Here is an 18,905-nt window from a genome sequence, read left to right as displayed (position 1 = left end):
AGACTCAAAAGGTGAATCATGGTATGCACTCACTAATAAGTGGATATTAACCTAGAAAACTGGAATACCCAAAACATAATCCACACATCAAATGAGGTACAAGAAGAAAGGAGGAGTGGCCCCTGGTTCTGGAATGACTCAGTGAAGCAGTATTCAGCAAAACCAGAATGGGGAAGTGGGAAGGGGTGGGTGGGAGGACAGGGGAAGAGAAGGGGGCTTACGGGACTTTCGGGAGTGGGGGGCTAGAAAAGGGGAAATCATTTGAAATGTAAATAAATTATATCGAATAAAAAAAATTAAAAAAAAAGTGGGCTTTCACTGCACAGTGCCCACACAGAGAGAACAGACTTCTCACCCTCTGCTTCCTCTCCTATAAGTCATTTCCTGACTACCTGCTAGAGAAGTCACCATAGGAAAGCTGTTGCATGTGTGGGACCCTGCTGACCGGCTGGCTCTCCATGCCCAGAGGCCAGGCCTGCTGGGTGATCCACTCCACACAGGTTTTGTGGAAGAAGAGGAGAAGAGGAAGGGCAGAGAATAGAAGCCGTAAGTTCCACACTCACCTCTCCTGAGGTGGAAGGTGGTGATGGGAAGGCAGAAACTGGGAGCCAGAGGACCTGGGTCCTTGCTGGGATGTAGTGTCCCCATAACAAACTACATAGGGACCCTTCTGCCATTAGGGCCTCTTTGTCATAAGATGATTTTGTAACTGAAACAGAACATTAAAATCTGATCTCAATCTCTCACTCTTTCTCTGCTCCCCCTCCCTCTCTGCCCCCTGTCTTTCTGTCTGTCTGCCTCTATCTCTGTGTCTCTATGTGTGTCTCTGTCTCTCTGTATCTTTCCTTTTCCCTCTGTGTGCCTGAATTTAACTCTATATTATATTGTATATTTAACTCTACCTGATCTTTTTGATCCATAGTAATCAGATGAAGTGTGTGTGGGGGTTGGGGTTGCTTGGTTGGTTGTTGATTGCTTTTTTGAGACAGGGTTTCTCTGTATAGCCCTGGCAGTCCTGGAACTCTCTCTGTACACCAGGGTGGCCTTAAACTCAGAGATTTGTCTGCCTCTGCTGGGACTAAAGGTGCATGTCAAGGACCACTCCAGCTTGGAGTGGTGGTCTCTGGGATGAGGGTCTTCAAAGTCTAGATGGGTAAGGATTCGGAGGTGACAAACAGAAATAAACACAGAGGCAGTTTGAATCTAAGTGTATTTTGTAGCTCTCAAGTAGGGGATTTTATACATTAAACCAAACATGACAACTCTTAGAAACCATGTCTTAAGAAACAGTCACGAATCCCAACAAGAATCATTTGGCACAGTAAAATACAAAAATCTGCTGAGCATTATGACTCTGAAACTACATGTTTAGTGAATCACAAACAGAACAGGTAACATCCCCATCAAAATATAACAGTTTTAAAAGAACATGTTAATAGGGTAGTCTAAGGCTAGTGGCATATCCCCAAAAACAGGTTAATAAATCTTTATGGTCAGTCTTCTTAACCATTGAGCTAACTTTTCAGCCCCTATGGTTAATTATTGTTTAACATCTAATGTCTGATTTTTTATACATCTTTAAAGCATAAATTTAAACTATTTTTATTTTTTAATTAAGGCTGTTTTTAATCATATATTAACACCTACCTCTGATGACATATGTGGAGCCATATGAAATTTTATTGTTGGGAAAGTTTTTATCATAATAATTACGTAAATGATTTCAAAAGTAAAGCGTTGGTTTCCTTGGAGATAAGGTCATGTTAGTGACCCGTCTCAAGGAATGGTTTTGTACTCATTATTTTTGTTTAAGATCATGGTCTAGACTATCAGGAACTTGAAACTAAGAAAAGGAATGAAAGAGAACAAAATACAAATTGTCATGAGAACTACAACTTAATATGTTTGTTTTGGTCAAGCGTTCCACAACCGGTTTTAGGACACCTCTTACTTTTGAAGTCTAATATCTCAATCTGTGGAACTTGTCACAGGTGCACACCCCATCATTTTGTAAAAATCACTGTGTTTGCTGATTAAGAACACCTGTGTGCAGCGACCTGAGCTTACCTGCCCATTGTGTAATGTGTCAGGTGCTATGCTCAAGCCATCAGTAAGAGTAACCCAAAGAAATAACCATCGAGACAAGAATAATCACTGTTTTGTTCTTGAGATCTGTAGAACTGAAAACCATATGTGTCCAGTGATCAGGGTCACATCTGTATACATGGTCACTGACTTTACACATGGGAAGACACCCACCCACCCTGTCTCCAATCATCTGTTTCTAGAAAATAATTGGCTTCCTGGATGTGTTGGCCCCTCACTGGCTATTTTCTGAACAGCTATCTCGTCAATTGATACAATTCTTTGTCATGCACACCTTCTCCCTTGCCTGGTTGGCTCTATCAGGCTCTAGGCAGAATGTGACACAGTGTGTCACAGTGCACCTGTGTTCAAGGAAACTTGAGGGAGTCAGTTCTTGTCTACTACATGGGTCCTGGGTTCAAAAACGCACACAAACCCACAAACACACACAGAGCATCTGGCTTCATATTAAATGGCTTCCTCAGTGGGACTTTTTTGCACAGTGTCAGGGCAGATCAATAAAATGATTGGCTTATATTCACTTGTACAACTCTGCTTTTGACTCCACCCAACACAACTGTAGGCTGACCCAAGCAAACTCACACAGCCTTGCCAGCATAGACAGCCCAAGGCCAGCACATGTCTTAGATCACAGAGTTACCCAATTCACATCATTTGCTGTGGGCAGAAGCATTTTCTGAGTGCCAGCCACACAGAGACCCCTGCGTTTATTAGGACCTTCTCAGAGTCCAAATGGCCAAAGAAAATCCCAGGTAAGATAGTTGCTATGCTGTTGTAGTTGGATTTCTCAGGCTCTGATAAACACTGTGACCAAAAGCAACTTGGGGAAGAAAACATTTGGATTACAGGTCACAGCCCATCACCAGGGAAGCCACAACAGGAACTGAAGCACAGGTCATGGAGGAACAGCAGCATGGGCTTACCCAGCCTGCTTTCTTAACCACCCAGGAATCCTTCCTTAGGCAAAGGGAATGGAGTGGGGGTAGCACCACCCACAGTGGGCTGGGCCTCCCACATCAATCATTAATGAAGAAAATGCCTTACAGTCCTGCCTGCAGGCCAGCCTGAGGGAGGCATTCCTTTAAATGGAGGCTCTCTTTTCTCAACTGACTCCAGCTTCATCAAGTTTTCCAAAATCTAACCAAGAGAGTAGCTGACTGCAATCATCAGTTCTGGGTCCTGCAAATCAGAAGGGCATTTCACATCACCCATTTTGCCTTGTTCTGTTTGCTTGTTTGTTTCAAGACAGGGGTTCTCTCTATATCTGTGACTGCTCGGGCATTGCCTTTGTAGAATAGGCTGGCCTGATTTCTGCCTGCCTCTGACACATAAGTGCTGGGATTAAAGGAGTGCACCATCATGACCAACTTACTTTGCCTTGTATTTAAAAATCAACTATTGATGCAATTTCTAATATTTTCAATTCTTTGATCTACTGCTCTGTCCCAAGGCTAATAGCCTTAAATAGTTCTAATTTCTGGTCTTCTTGCTGTTGTCCTCAGTATTAAATTACTCGTACAGTCTTCACATGGAAAAAGCACATCACACACGGTCTTTGTAAAGAGTAGAGTGTGCACTGTTCATTATAACAGCATTCTGCAGAGTCAGCAAACCCAGCCCCAAGGCATATGCACAGCCTACAAGTGACATGAGACCCCAGAAGAGGCAGACAAACCCAGGATTTCAGACTGCCATCTACTGGGTACTTTCTTCTCAGCAGAATCATGTTTCTGGGTGGCAGCAAGACCAGTGGATCCATCAAATGTATGTGAACAGAAGGGAGCTTATGGCGTGAGGACAAAAGCAAACACCTGCTCCTCTCAAGCTAATTGCTAAGATGTTGGGAGCATCCCTCAGTTCTGGTACTGGGTGTGGGTGGCAAAACCTTGCTTATCACTCTGATGGGTTAGCTTCATCATAGCCCACTGGGAAACAGTGAAAGGGGACCTGACAGGATTATTCAGAAGTAATTGTGGTTGCTGCAGCTGCAGTCAGGTCAAGGTGAATCCCTCCATTGCGATAATGTAACTGTATGTGTAAAAGAACACAGATGCATCTGCAGTTCTAGGCAAAGTGTTCCTTTACGTCCCAATTCACAGGAAATCAACAGTTAGAAAAACTGGGAACTTTTCTTTTGTCTTGCTTTTTTCATGACAGGTTCTCTGTGTAGTCCTGGCTGTCCTGGAACTTGCTGTGTAGACCCTGGCCTTGAACGCACAGAGATCCACCTGTCTCTGCAGTTTGAGTGTGGGGTTAAGGGCAGCACCACCCACATCAGGAAATGTAAATGAACTCTCACTGCAGACTTTGTCATCACTAAGGTGGAGGGGGTGACATCTCAGCTGTCAGAGGGCAAAGGCACCTGAAACTGACCCTCAGGACTTGAGTTCTGTGCCCAGGACCCACTTGGTAGAGGAGGGAAACCAGCACTGCAAAGCTGTCCTCTCTCTTCCACAGGTGTGCCATGGCAAAAATTAATTTAAAATAATTTGTTAATGAGACTGGATAAAGGACCTATGGATTAAGTGCACACACTATTGTTCTAGAGGGTGTGAGTTCCTCTGCCTGTAAGATTACAACCTCCTGTACCTACAGCTCCAGGGGGATCTGTGTGTGATAGGTACAGCCTCTGGGCTCCAGGGCACCTATAGTCACATCCATGTGGCATGTAGCTGTAAATATCACACCCCAGGAAATGCCAACCCTACATTTTCCACCCTCAATATCTGCTCTCCCCCAGCATATGTAATCCATCTATATACATAACTAAAATATTTAAAAAAAATTTTGTTATTGTTAAACAAAAGACAGTCTGCTCATGGTGGCTCTTGGCTCTAATCTCAGCATTCAGGTGGATAATGAAGGAGAATTCTTGAGCTCACCAATGGCCTACATCCTGAGCTCTGTCTTAAATGAACAGTCCTACCAACCAGTCCTCAAACCAAATAAAATCAACCAACCAACCAACCAACCAAAATCCAGGTAGACACTGAAAGTGACGTAAGGTTCTGGGCTTGTCAGTCATGCAATGGGGGCTGCCCTCCAGTAACCCTGCTGTCAGCAACAAGGCAAGGCAGGCGCCTTCATGTGCCTTCAAATGTCCTGTTGCGCTTCAGATAAAACTAGAAACAAGTAAGCACAAGTATTTGTCGTCTAGCTTTAGGCTCTTTGAACCTGTGTTCCTTGAACTGACCCAGGAATACAGACCCAAGTCTGCAGTCCGTGACTCCTGGAGGAGGACTTCCAATTGAGCGTGCTCAAGAAGCGCCTGACCCTTAAGTGCTTCCCCTATGAGTGTGCTCAGGATCCCAGAACAAGGCCTCCCAGTTCCTTTCTGTGAGGAGGCTCTTCTCTGCCATGCCCTTTTGCTTTGGCTTTGCACTCAACAGGACGGGAACCAGCTGTGGTCATTTACACTGAGTGTGCACTGTGACAGTGTGTCCCAGAAGGCAGACAGCCACTAAGAGGCTGATGAATGGGTAGTGTATAGAGTGGGCACGTGTGGGACAAAGGGATGATTCATGCCCTGGGTGGGAAGGAGGAAGATTTCTTCACTGCTCAGAATGAGGTGGGTGGAGGCTAATGTTCAAGGTCAGACTAACTGCATTTGGGATCCCCTAGGAGACACACCTTGGGGACTCCATTGTGATGGGCTGTCTGCTCTTACACCAATGAGCCCAAATAAACTGTCCCTTCAGTTGCTTTTGTCAGGTTCTTAACTCTTACAGCAATGAGAACACTCACCAGTACACTATACCTTATTTATTTATTTTGGTTTTTTTGCGATAGGGTTCTGTTCTGGAACTCACTGTGGAGCCCAGATTTGCTCCTGCCTCTGCTTCCTTTTTTTTGAGAGAAGCCCTCTACTTAATACTGGCTGTTCTAGAAATTGGCTATGTAGACCAGTGTGGGACCTTGTAAGGCGGTCTTTGGCCTGGTTGAGCAAGACTTACTCCTGAGACCCAGTAGAACATTCTTCTACAAGGGCCAGAACTATTGAGCCATGCTCCCTGACTCCTGACTCCTCAACTCTATAATCCTGTGGCCATCAGTCACATGTGGCCACACCCCAGGCCCCTAGTGTTCTGGCTGGACTCCACCCCTACAGTCAACAGGCTACAGCCATGTTTTCCCTGCCCCATGGTTACCTGGCTGTTGCCAGGTCAGCCAGCCCACTCTTAAAGGAGGCTTATTGCCCCGCCTTGCCCTCTCTTGCCTCTCTCTAGTCCTTGCCCTTGTCTCCCTGTTTCCTCTCTTTCCATTTGGTCATGGCCGGCTCTCATCCCTCTATCTCCCCTCCTACTTTTCTATAATAAAGCATTATAACTATGAACTGTCTCTTTTATTTTCAAAACCCGCCGTGTAAGAACATGGAGCGGGCCTCAGCGTTTCCAGCCACCAGGAAAGGACCCAGCCTCTTCTCAGCCAAGCTTCCTCAATAGGTACCCGGAGGCCCATGCCAGAAAGGCACCACCTTGTGAGCAAGGCCACCCCTCCCGCTAGCCAGGCAGCCTGTCGCTCTACAGGTACTAGGGTGCCCGCCACCCCGTCCCGCTGCTCAGGAATAGTCAGTTTTCCCTTCTGTGGGCCTTTCCCACCAGTTCTCCTGGATGTGGGCTCTGCCTGCCAGTGTTCAGGCCCCAAGGCCCCACCTTTTTTTCCCCCACAAACCAGAATGGCCTTGAAATCAGATCCACCAGCCTCTACCTCCTGAATGCTGAAATTAAAGGTGTGTGCGTGCTACTATACCCAGCAGGCTAAAGATTTATTTTCATTTTATATATGAGTTCATTTGCCTGCATGCACAACTGTGCACTGCATGCATGCAGTGCCCACAGAGGCCAGAACTCACATTGTGAATAGGTGTGTGAACATGGATCAAATGCAGGGTTTTGGGCATGCTAGAGGAGCACTTTACCATTAAGATATACACATACACACACACACACACACACACACACAAACACACACATCTATCTCCTCATCCTATTTCCAGAATTTCCTATTTAATATTTTCAGATTGTTTACCATTGGTAGCTGAAATAACAGGCAGAAATCCATGCCTAGGGCAAGAGGACTACAGTTCACTGTTCAGTGGAGCAGCTCCAGGTTTGTCCCAAGTGATTTTAACACAAGTGTATGGGTGGTCTATAAAGAAGGCTTTTCCTGTGGATTTTTTCCTGGATAGAGTACATTAGTCAAGTTCAGCCGTGAGTAAAGTGCTGGCTGCTTGAAGCAGGAGGGTCTGAGTCCCGATCCCCAGTAGCCTTGGAATAGCCAGGTACAGCATGATGTGCTGCACTCCCAATGAGGTAGCCAGCCTAGTGGAAAGGGGAAACTCTAGGTTCAGGGAGATATCTGTCTATATAAGAGATGGAGGGCTAGCGATTGCTCAGTCGGTAGAGGCGCTGCCCTGCAAACCTCATGACCCGGGTTCGATCTCTGCAGCCCACAGTTGCGAGGACAGAACTTACCCTGCAGGTCTCCTTCAAACTTCTCCATGTGTGTTGTACCGCCTCCTCTACCCCAAGTAGTAATAATAGTGTAATCATTGATTTTTAACATGTAGACCAAAAGAGGGAAACATGAACACAGATCTATGACCTCCATGTCCACATTGACATGTGAGTATACTCAGATCGATAAATTTAAACCACTTACTATGTCTTAAAAATTAATTTCACCCAGCCTGATCTACAGGATGAGTTCCAGGACAGCCACGACTATATAGAGAGACCCCACCTCAAATAACCAAAAAAACCCTTAATTTCGCAAAAATAAATAAATGTAAAAATTAATTTTATATGTATGTGGTTTTGAAGTTTTTAAAATCAAAACATGTGTGTGTTTTGCCTAGGTGTATGTATGTGCACCATGTGCAAGCCTTGCACCAGAGGGACCAGAAGACCGTGTTGGATCTCTTGTAACTAGAGTTACAGATGGTTGTGAACTGCCTTGTGGGTACTGGGGACTAAACTGGGTCCTCTGTGGATCAGCAAATTCCCTTAGCCACTGAGCCACCTCCCCAGTGCCCTCTCTGCTGCTTTAAATGTCATCAAGGCAATGGTATCTGGAGGAACAGTCCTAATAAAGGAAATGGCCTTGATTCGTTCTCCAGGATAAACAGTTTGCTCTGTGAGTAACAGTTTGCAGCCCCAGGATATTCTGGGGAACTGAGGAAATGGAGGTCTCCTCATCCCTCCTCTGCTTACTCAGCTACAACTGCCTGATGCCCATTAGTGTTGTTCCTTTGTGGAATACTGACCACACAGGGAAGGGGAAGGTTAGATTAATTGGACTGAAAGGTGCCTACTGACAGGGCTGCTGTGACTGAGGAAAAATGTGGGTCAGGCCTGGGCTAGTGAGGACAGACCAGAAGTGGACTGTAGAGCCATGCTGGTCTACACAGGAGCTAGGATCACCCTATGCTCGAGCATGTGTGTGTCCATGGGGGTGAGCATGTGATGAGAGTGTGCGAGTGCCCACACTCACGCCAGAACACGCACGCAAATATATATGGTAGAGTTTGGTCAACTTGATGAAGATGGAGTCAGTTGAGAAAAGAGAGCCTCCATTTAAAGGAATGCCTCCCTCAGGCTGGCCTGCAGGCAGGACTGTAAGGCATTTTCTTCATTAATGATTGATGTGGGGGCCCAGCCCACTGTGGGTGGTGCTACCCCCACTCCATTCCCTTTGCCTAAGGAAGGATTCCTGGGTGGTTAAGAAAGCAGGCTGGGTAAGCCCATGCTGCGGTCCCTCCATGACCTGTGCTTCAGTTCCTGTTGTGGCTTCCCTGGTGATGGGCTGTGACCTGTAATCCAAATGTTTTCTTCCCCAAGTTGCTTTTGGTCACAGTGTTTATCAGAGCCTGAGAAATCCAACTAGAATAGCATAGCATCTATCTTACTTGGGACTTTCCTTTGGCCATTTGGACCCTGAGAAGGACTTCATAAGCGCAGGGGCCTCTGGGTGGTTGGCACTTAGCAAATGCCTCTCCCCGCAGCAAATGATGTGACTTGGGTAACTGTGGTGTAAGACCTGTGCTGGCCTTGGGCTGTCTGTGCTGGCAAGGCTGTGTGAGTTTGCTTGGGTCAGCCTACAGTTCTGCCATTGGGCCCAGAGTCAATAGCAGAGTTTTACAAGTGAATATAAGCCAACCATTTTATTGATCTGCCTTGGCACTGTGGAAAAAAGGTGCCATGTCCCACTGAGGAAGCCATTTAATATAAAGCCAGATGTGCATTTGTGGGTTTGTGTGTGTTTTTGAGCTCGAAGAACCGTGTGGCAGATGAGAACTAACTCTCTCAAATTTTCCTCTGAACACAGGTGCACTGTGATACACTGTGTCACATTCTGCCTAGAGCCTGACACACCCAACCAGGTGAGGAACAAGATGGTGCATGAGAGAGGATTGCATTTATTGATGAGCTAGCTGGTCACAGAATGGCCAGTGAGAGGCCAACACTTCTAGGAAGACGAGTATGTTCTAGTAACAGGTGACTGGAGACAGGGTGGGTGGGTACCTTGTCATGTGTGAAGTTAGTGGCCAGGTATGCAGAAGTGACCCTGATCACTGGTCATACATATGTTTTTCAGTTCTGCACATCTCAAGAAAAAAAAAAAACAGTGATCATTCTTGTCAGAATGGTATTTCTTCGGGTTGTGCATAGTTCCAGGCACATTACACAATGGGTGGGTGAGCTCAATCATTGTACACAGGCCTGTTCTTGATCATCAAACACAGTGATTTTAAACAAATGGTGGTGTGTGCACCTTTAGTCCAAGCAGAGGTGAACAGATCTCTGAATTTGAGGCCAGCCTGGTGTACAGAGCAAATTCCAGGATAGCCAAGGCTACACACAGAAACCCTGTCTCAAAAATCCAATCAGCAACCAACCGACCAACCCTGACACACACTTCACCTGATTAATGAGGAACAAAAAGGCCAGGTGGAGTTAAATATGAAGTCAGACATATGGGGGGGGGGGGGAGAGGGAGAGAGACATAAAGACAGAGACACACAGACAGAGATAGAGACAGAAAGTCAGAGAGACATGCAGAGACAGAGATAGATAGAGGAGGCAAAGAGAGGAGAAAGACAGAGACAGAGAGAGAGAGAGAGATTAAGATTGGATTTTAATGTTCTGTTTCAGTTACAAAATGAGCTTATGACAGAGAGGCCCTAATGGAAGAAAGGTTCCCTATGTAGTTTGTTATGGGGACACTGAGTCCCAGCAAGGACCCAAGTCCTCTGGCTCCCAGTTTCTGCCTTCCCATTACCACCTTCCACCTCAGGAAGGGTGAGTGTGGAACTTACAGCTTCTATTCTCTGCCCTTCCTCTTCTCCTCTTCTTCCACGAAACCTGTGTGGAGTGGATCACCCAGCAGGCCTGGCCTCTGGGCATGGAGAGCCAGCCGGTCAGCAGGGTCCCACACATGCAACAGCTTTCCTATGGTGACTTCTCTGGCAGGTAGTCAGGAAATGACTTATAGGAGAGGAAGCAGAGGGTGAGAAGTCTGTTCTCTCTGTGTGGGCACTGTGCAGTGAAAGCCCACTTTTTATGCTCTGAGTCCACGTGGCTTTTGACCAGGGCACACTTCCTCCAAGGGTAGAGCTTCTGTGTTACCCAAGCTCACAGGCCCACATCACACATACATGTGCCATTACATTCAAACACAAAGAGGAACCTGGGCTGGACTGGGAGTCAGGGGTCTCCAAATGTTGCCATGTCCCTCCTGGGTGTGAGGCAGGCAGGTATGCTGGCTGTTGCATCTCTGGAGTGGCCTATGCCTTGTTCTGACTGAAGTCTTTGGCCCTGAGATGAAGCAATAGACAGAACTTGGTTTCCACAGCCTGAAGCTTGGTGTCACACTTGGATCCCAGGCTGGAGAGATGGCATAGACGCACTATTAGACTGAAAGTTGAAATGTCCCAGGTTCTCCAGGTAGAATGTAAGTCTCCTCCCAAGTCCTGGAATCCAGGCGGCTTGGAGCCAATTCTTGCCCTGGCAGGAACTGACTGTTTTCCCAGAGGACCTGTGTTTGATTTTCAGTACCCACATGGTGGCTTTAACCTCAGTACCAGCAGGACAAATGCCTTTTTTCTGGCATCTGCAGGCAAGAGAATTCATATTCGAGGCTAACCTAAACTCCACAGTGAATTCTAGGCCAGTCTGGATCATAGGATGATATTCTCTCTCATTCACACACACACACACACACACACACACACACACACACACACACACACATCTTAAACAATTACACATTGTAAAAACAATCTGATCTCTATCATGAATGGAAAATATCCACTGTTAAGGTGTCTGGGGTAGGAATGCCTCATGTCTGTTACAAGGAGTTATAAGAGATCTGCATTTGAACATCTAATCAGGCACTCAGAGACAGAAGCCAGGGCCATCCTCTGCCTCAGCAAACATGCAAACAGAAAGTTGAAAGCCAGGCATTGTGGCACACATCTTTCATCCCAGCACTTGAAGGGCAGAGGCAGAGAGATCTTTAAGTTTGAGGCAGGGACTATTTATCACAATCCAGGATAGTCAGTCAGGGCTAGAGAGGGAGACCTGTCTCAAAGTCAAATAAAGGAAAGAAAAATGAAAAAGAAAGAAGAAAACTGAGGAAGTGTAGCCCAGGGAGGCCTCTGGCTCTTTCGGGGCCTGCACTGTGGCCTGCAGTCCTCTCTTCAGGCTGCTTTGGCTTTGATTACTGCTTCACATTCTAACCTCCATCTCTGTGGTAGCAAAGACAATGGTGGGGCCTGCAGTCCTCAAAATATTTACAATCTGAATCAGTTGAGAGCGTAGTTTCAAAAGTGTGTCTCTCCATGTAAACATATATCCATTTTGTATGTGTGTGTGTCTGCTTATGTGTACATGCATATGTCCATGGTTTGTCTGTGTGCACTCTGTCTTGGTCCTGAGTTCCCTGACTTATTGTCTTAAAGTACAAAGGAGCACACTTACCAAGGGCCTGGGACATCAGCTCTACCATGTGCATGCACAGGAGAATGTAATTTTAGAATAAAAGTACATTTCAATTTATGGTTAGTAATATAATCATCATGAATAAAAGCAGTATTTATTTTACTCTTTTTTGAAACAAAGTCTCATTCTTTAGCCTAGGCTGGCATGGAATTCATGTGCAGTACATGTAAAAGTGCCTTTATGTATGAGTACACATGCATGTGCATACACACACAGACCAGCGATAACCATCAGGTGTCTATCTTTGACCAGCCCTTTCTACTAGAAAGTTAAGTACACAAGCACATAGTCTCAGAGGCTGTGCGGGCACAGAGAGGTCTCTCTGCTGATCTAATTCAGTTCTCAAGGTAGACATAAACATGGAAACCAGATTCCCTACACAAGTAATTTGGAGCAACCTACTGGGCTTCACATAAGCAACTGAACCTGTAGAAAATTAGTGTGCTACTCAGTATTTTCTAGAAACTTCTGACAAGTACATAATCAGTCGGGGCTGCCCCAGATCATGGACTTTTGGTCTCCACAGTGCCAGGAAGGGGATGATGAACTCATCTACCCAATGAAAGACACTGTGGAGTAGTTTAGGTGTGAGCGCTCTCAGCTGAGTGTATCTGTCTCCAGTGAGTGGGGGCAGGGGCAGGCTGAGAGTCTACACACCTGCAGCTTGCTCCAATCAAAGCCTGATGAGCTGTGGGTGGCCATCCTGCTGACCCTTTGGCCAAGCCTTTAAAATGTGAGGAAGCTGGGGAGGAGAGAGAAGAGTCAGGGTGGACGTAGGCCACAGAAGATGGAGATCCATTTGCCCAGTGTGCCGATGATGAAAATCCTCTCCTATCTGGATGCCTTCAGTTTGCTCCAGGTTGCCCAAGTGAACAAGGTAAAAGCTCCTGGGCTGAGTCCTCCATGGGGTGCATCCTACATAAGGCCGCTTTGGCCTTTCCTTCTCAACATGGAGTCTCAGCTACCCCAGCATCACACTAACACAGCCTGGATTCCTTCCTTCCTTCCTTCCTTCCTTCCTTCCTTCCTTCCTTCCTTCCTTCCTTCCTTCCTTCCTTCAACTTACCTTATCCAGACCTTTCTACTCAGCTCTGACACATTAGTGTTTTGAGAACTCAGCTGCTTCTCTTGACCAACAGGAGCACCAGTCTACAGAATAGCAAACAGATATACCTAGGGCTCATGGGTCAGCTTTAACCATTCTGAAGACCTTAAATCCGGTCAGTGAGGCAGGAGTGGTGGCTCATGCCTGTAATTGAAGCACTTGGGAGGTGGAAGCAAAATAATCAGGAGTGTGGGTCAGACTCAATCACATGAACTTAAACCCAGCCTAGGTGACTAGACACCCTATCTCAGAACAGTAACAGCGATAACAAAATTCTGCTAAAGGAAAAGAACCAGCTGCCCTGTGGAGATGTGCTGCTGACACATGTCATCCTTGAGACTTCATGTCAGACCTTCGGAGGTTGGCCCTCCTTCCTCTGAGGCCTCACAAGGTGACTTGTGTTTGCTGGGAGAGGTCTCTCCAGGCTGGCTGGGCCTGGAGAGCTAGGACTGTGTTTGATTAACCTGTGTAGGCCCAGCAAGGAACAAATTGAGAGCAGGAGAGGGAGGCAGGTGTTGGTTTAAAGATTCTTTTCTCTCTTATAGAGCTGGAATACAGTGGCAAGCAGTGATGTCCTATGGAGGTAAGAAGAGGGGCAGGGAGGGATGGGAAGAGGGGACAAGATGGGGCAGGAAGGGAAGAAGAGGTCTTCTGATTCTGGACCTGGACCTTTGTTGAAGGAGGGTGGTTAGTGAATAAATAAATCACTGTAACCATGGCTCTAAGGTGAGGTGAGTGCGTTCAGCCTGATGGGATTGCAACTGTGAATTGCAGAAAGTTCTGTCAGAAGAGATGGCTCTTCTGTGACAAGGTCAACCTTCAATTCCTGGGCACAGAGACATGGAAGCAGTTCTATGTTTACAGAACATGGCAAGAACACACCAAGTCCCGGGCAAAGCCAGAAGATTTCACTTACAAGGAAATTCCTGCAGAGTATGGTATGGGCTGGGGTACCCTAGTAGTGATGCCCACTTTGTTTTTCCCATTCTGTGCAGTCCTACATTCTCATTTAATAACAGGCAGGGAATTGTAGCTTAACAGGATGGGGCTGCTGTGCTAGCCTAGCCATGGAACCAATCTGTGATCTGCTGAGTGGTTGCTCCACATTGTAAAACCTGCCCTATCCCTCCCTTTCCCTGAAGGTTCAAATCCTTCCCAGTGTGCAGAGAGAATTTAATGGGGAAATTACTAAATTGGCTTTAGTATTTATTTTTCTCAAAAACTTCCTTGGAACAGTTAAGTTATGGAGAAATTCTTTTTAATTTTTTACATTTATTGATTTTAGTGTGTGTGTATGTATGTGATGTGTGTACATGGCACAGTGTGTGTGTGTGTGTGTGTAAAGACAACTTGGTGGAATCTGTTATCTTTCCTGTTTGTTTTGAGGTAAGGCCTTATTTCATAGCCATGGCTAGTCTGGAACTTGATCTGTAGACTAGGCTGGCCTCAAACGCATGATCTGCTGCTTTTCTTCTCTCTGGACTGGTACATCTTTACAGTGGATTTTTCTTATCTTTTGTTTCTTTTTCCTTCCTTCCTTCCTTCCTTCCTTCCTTCCTTCCTTCTCTCTCTCTCTCTCTCTCTCTCTCTCTCTCTCTCTCTCCCTCCCTCTCTCCTCTCTCTCTCTCTCTCTCTCTCTCTCTCTCTCCCTCTCTCCTCTCTCTCTTTCTCTCTCTCTCCCTCCCTCTCTCCTCTCTCTCTCTCAACAGGATCTCATGTACCACATGCTGACCTCAAACCCTTCATGTAGCAAACTCAATGACCTGAACTCGGATCCTTCTGCTTCCACATGAGTACCAGGTCACAGTCCATAGGCCTCTAGGAACTCAACCGAGCGCCCTGCCCACTGAGTTACAGCCCCAGCCCCCAGCCCTCATTTTGAATCTATAGAAACAGATTAAAGAGGAAATGTCTCTGAACAAATGACCAGCCTGCAGCTTGCTTGGCTGCCTCTCCCTTCTTCCTTTCCACAGCTTTTACAAGCATTCTCCATGACAGGGGGAAAGGAAACATAGCTCCTTTGGTTTGAGTGGCGCATTGACTGTGCTGTGCCCACATATTGTTGGATTTTGTTTTTTGCAGGAGTTCGGGCATATGCATGTTATATCTCAGGGTGTGGTTTAACAAGAAACAGAAATGACAAGTCCATTGTCTGTATGGTGACTTCCGTGAACAGGATTTCCACTTGGGATATTCATGAGGTGAGTCTGGCTGATGAGTAGCAAAAGTTCCCTGGATGTGAATTCTGATTTCATCTTAGTGTTGTGGGTCATGATGAGACAGGATACAATGTACAGTGCTGGCTGTCCTGGAAGTCCTGTATCGATCCACCTATCTTGATTTCCCATGGGCTCGGATCAAAGTTTTGCACCACCACACCTGATATTTCCCTCTTGTTACATTTTTCTGCAGATTTAATTGTAAAGAGAATTTAATGGGGTGTAATAAATGTGTGTCTGCTGCCTGTGGAGGTCACAAGAGGGTGCCAGGTCCCCTAAAAACTATAGTTGCAGATGATTGTAAGCTGTGGGCTCTGAACTCAGGTCCTCCGCTAAGCTATCTCTGCAGGGCCAGTCAATATTTCAAAGTTTCCATCATAGAGTTTGTTCTCATACAAGGTCAGATTTACTCCTAGGTATTCTTTTTTAAGATATATTTTTTATTTTCTATGTGTGTGTGCCTGTGGTAGTGCCTGCTGCCAGAGGCCAGAGGCTGTGAGGCGTTGTATAGGCTTTGGGAACCCAACTAGGGTTCTCTGCAAGAGCACTAATTGCTCTGAACTTATGAACCATCACTCCTGCCCCTTACTCCAGGATTTGTGTGTTTGTTTGTTGTTTGTTTGCTTTTGTTTGAAACAGAGTTTCATTGTGTAAGACCCTTGGAGCAAACTTGCTCTGTAGACCTGGCTGCACTTGAAGTCTGACATCTGTCAACCTCTGCCTGCTGGGATCATAGGCCTGTACCATGTCCACAAGGCCCCTTCAAGATTGTGTTCGAGGCTGCTGTGAATGGGACAGCTTTCCTGATCCTTCTACACTTTGTTTATTGCCATATAGGTAGAGCACTCTTTTTTTCCATGTCAACTATAGATAAGCATGATAGACAAAAATTATGGGGTCGTGGCAGCACCAGAGTCAGGGCAGCTGGTGAAAGGTGATTAAGGTTTCTTGACAGAGCCATTAGAGAAGCTGTAAGTGGCAGTTGTGAATTAGTTCCTGGGGGTACAGATAGCCAGCGATCTTTAATGTGCCCAGGTTGTGTGACACTAAGGAGTTGGGAGGCCGAGGTCAGGGTCTGAAGCAGAAGACAAAAAAAATGGCAGGTTAGTGTCATTTATGAGAAGGATGTCAGGAAAGTGATGATGTTGGAGGAGTGTAGGAATGTTCTTTTTTTTTTTTAATAGTTTTTAAAAATATTTTTATTTTCCATATTCTTTGTTTACATTCCAAATGATTTCCCCTTTCCCAGATCCCCCCTCCCCATATGTCCCATAAACCTTCTTCCCTCCATCCATTCTCCAATCACCTCCCTCCTTTTTCTCTGTCCTTATATTCCCCTCCAATGCTAGATCAATCCTTTCCGGGATCAGGACCCTCTCCATACTTCTTCATGGGAGTCATTTGTTATGCAATTTGTGCCTTGGGTATTCAGAGCTTCTGGGCTAATTAATATCCACTTATCAGAGATTGCATTCCATGTGTATTCTTTTGTGATTGGGTTACCTCACTTAGGATGATATTTTCCAGATCAAACCATTTGCCTAAAAATTTTGTGAATTCATTGTTTCTAATTGCTGAGTAGTATTCCATTGTGTAACTATACCACATTTTCTGTATCCATTCCTCCTTTGAGGGACATCTGGGTTCTTTCCAGCTTCTGGCTATTACAAATAAGGCTGCTATGAACATAATGGAGCATGTGTCTTTATTGCATGCTGGGGAATCCTTTGGGTATATGCCCAGGAGAGGTATAGCAGGATCCTCTGGAAGTGTCATGCCCAGTTTTCTGAGGAACTGCCAGACTGATTTCCAAAGTGGTTGTATCATCTTACAGCCCTACCAGCAGTGGAGGAGTGTTCCTCTTTCTCCACATCCTCACCAACACCTGCTGTCTCCTGAGTTTTTGACCTTAGCCATTCTGACTGGTGTAAGGTGAAATCTCAGGGTTGTTTTGATTTGCATTTCCCTAATGACTAATGATGTTGAGCACTTCTTAAGGTGCCTCTCGGCCATCTGAATTTCTTCAGGTGAAAATTCTTTGTTTAGATCTGTACCCCATTTTTTAATAGGGTTATTTGATGGGTGGGATGTGTCTAGGTCACTAAGGGCCACAGCTCCAGCTACCTTGTCATCTCGGTTGTTTCCCTTGGAGACAATAGTGTCATCTATCTGGTGGGGCCTCAGTGGACAATGCTATCTCCACTCGGACAGAGGATGTCTGGCCATCGGACCCAGAGGATGAGAAGCTTTTTCCTGTGAAGAAGAAACATGGGAAAAATGAGTCACTTGTCTTAGGCAATATGAGACATTTAACTCTCCCTTGTATCCTCTGTTTGTCCACAGTTTTGGCCAAGTCTTGGCAGCAGGCAAGGAAATGGAGTGATTATCCACCACAATCTGGGCAGTCGTGTCACTGTGCCCATATCACTCAGATCTAGAGGGTGCGGGTGGGATTCACTATGAGGATTCAGGAGTCTCTGTCTATTATAGTAAGCTAAAACACTTAACATTACATTTAACAGATTTCTGACAAAATTGAAAGCCAGTATTTATTAAGTATATCTGAGTTAGACAATCTTTGTTTGTGTATTTGTTCTAGAATGTATCTAGCAAATAGAGTACAATGTAACATTATGACAGTAGCAAAAACAAGGCTAAAAATACTGTTTGGCAGATGGGACCTGTTTTCAGAAGTTCCTGAGGAATAATGACTTATTTATCTGTCAGAAATCCCATCATCCAGCTTGATCTCATTTCTGGATATTTGGAGAGTCTTGAGAGCTGACATTTCCCACATAATATAGGTTGGCTATCAGTTTGTGTGTGTGTGTGATTTCTGTTGCAGCATTAAAAGGCTGTGGCCAAAAAGTAACCTGGAGGAAAGGACTCACAGGTTACAGTCCACCAGAGGAGGCTGAGGCAGAAACTGTAGCAGGGGCCATGGAGGGTTGGTCACTCTCTCTGGCTCGCTCTCCATGGCTTGCTCAGTTAGCTTCCTCATAGCACCCAGGACCCCAGTCTGGCAGTAGCACCTCCTATAGTGGGCTGAGTCCTCCCACACTGATGATGAATTAGGGAAATACTCTGCAGGTGTGCTTAGAGGCCATCAGCTGTCATGGTGGGGGGTGATGCCCTCCCTCAATTCATCACCTGCCCCCTCATTGTCTATGGCACAAGGAGCATGGACACCCACTCCTTGACTGGGCAGCACAGTGGAGCTGTGCTCTCTTGGGGGGCAGAGGGAGCAACACAGCTGTTCTCCACATGATTTTTTCTCTAATAATGTCTACCTGGATTTGGGGTACCTCACCCCAGGTGCTAAACAGAACAGGGTGTGACTTGCACTGAGCATAGTTCTCCTGGGACCTTCCTGGGCTGTGTGTCTTAGGAGAGAAAACAGGGTAGGGCTGTGGCAGCATTGCATGACCTGGAAGCAGCACACCTGTGTGGTAGAGTCTCTGTTCTCGATGGGTT

At 45.9% G+C, this 18,905-nt stretch overlaps 1 protein-coding gene across 2 annotated transcripts in view; it reads left to right on the top strand.

Annotated features, from left to right (window-relative positions):
* The first annotated feature begins 328 nt into the window (after window positions 1-328).
* The window catches only part of LOC127688502 (F-box/WD repeat-containing protein 15-like), a 28,337-nt gene continuing 9,760 nt past the window's right edge, over window positions 329-18,905 (top strand). Inside the window, exons 1-4 of one of the 2 annotated variants that reach the window (XM_052187185.1) lie at window positions 12,889-12,984; window positions 13,758-13,795; window positions 13,987-14,150; window positions 15,295-15,413. In XM_052187185.1, coding sequence (XP_052043145.1) covers window positions 12,895-12,984; window positions 13,758-13,795; window positions 13,987-14,150; window positions 15,295-15,413 — 411 coding nt within the window. In that variant the 5' untranslated portion in view covers window positions 12,889-12,894. Of the gene's footprint in view, window positions 547-12,888; window positions 12,985-13,757; window positions 13,796-13,986; window positions 14,151-15,294; window positions 15,414-18,905 lie in introns of those variants that run through there. The other variant, XM_052187184.1, reaches the window with a different exon arrangement.

The sequence above is a fragment of the Apodemus sylvaticus genome, chromosome 7 (assembly GCF_947179515.1).
Source record: "Apodemus sylvaticus chromosome 7, mApoSyl1.1, whole genome shotgun sequence".
In the NCBI taxonomy this organism is placed as follows: domain Eukaryota; kingdom Metazoa; phylum Chordata; class Mammalia; order Rodentia; family Muridae; genus Apodemus; species Apodemus sylvaticus.
The sequence above is the reverse complement of the archived record's forward strand: the minus strand, read 5'-3'. Positions and strand labels throughout refer to the sequence as shown.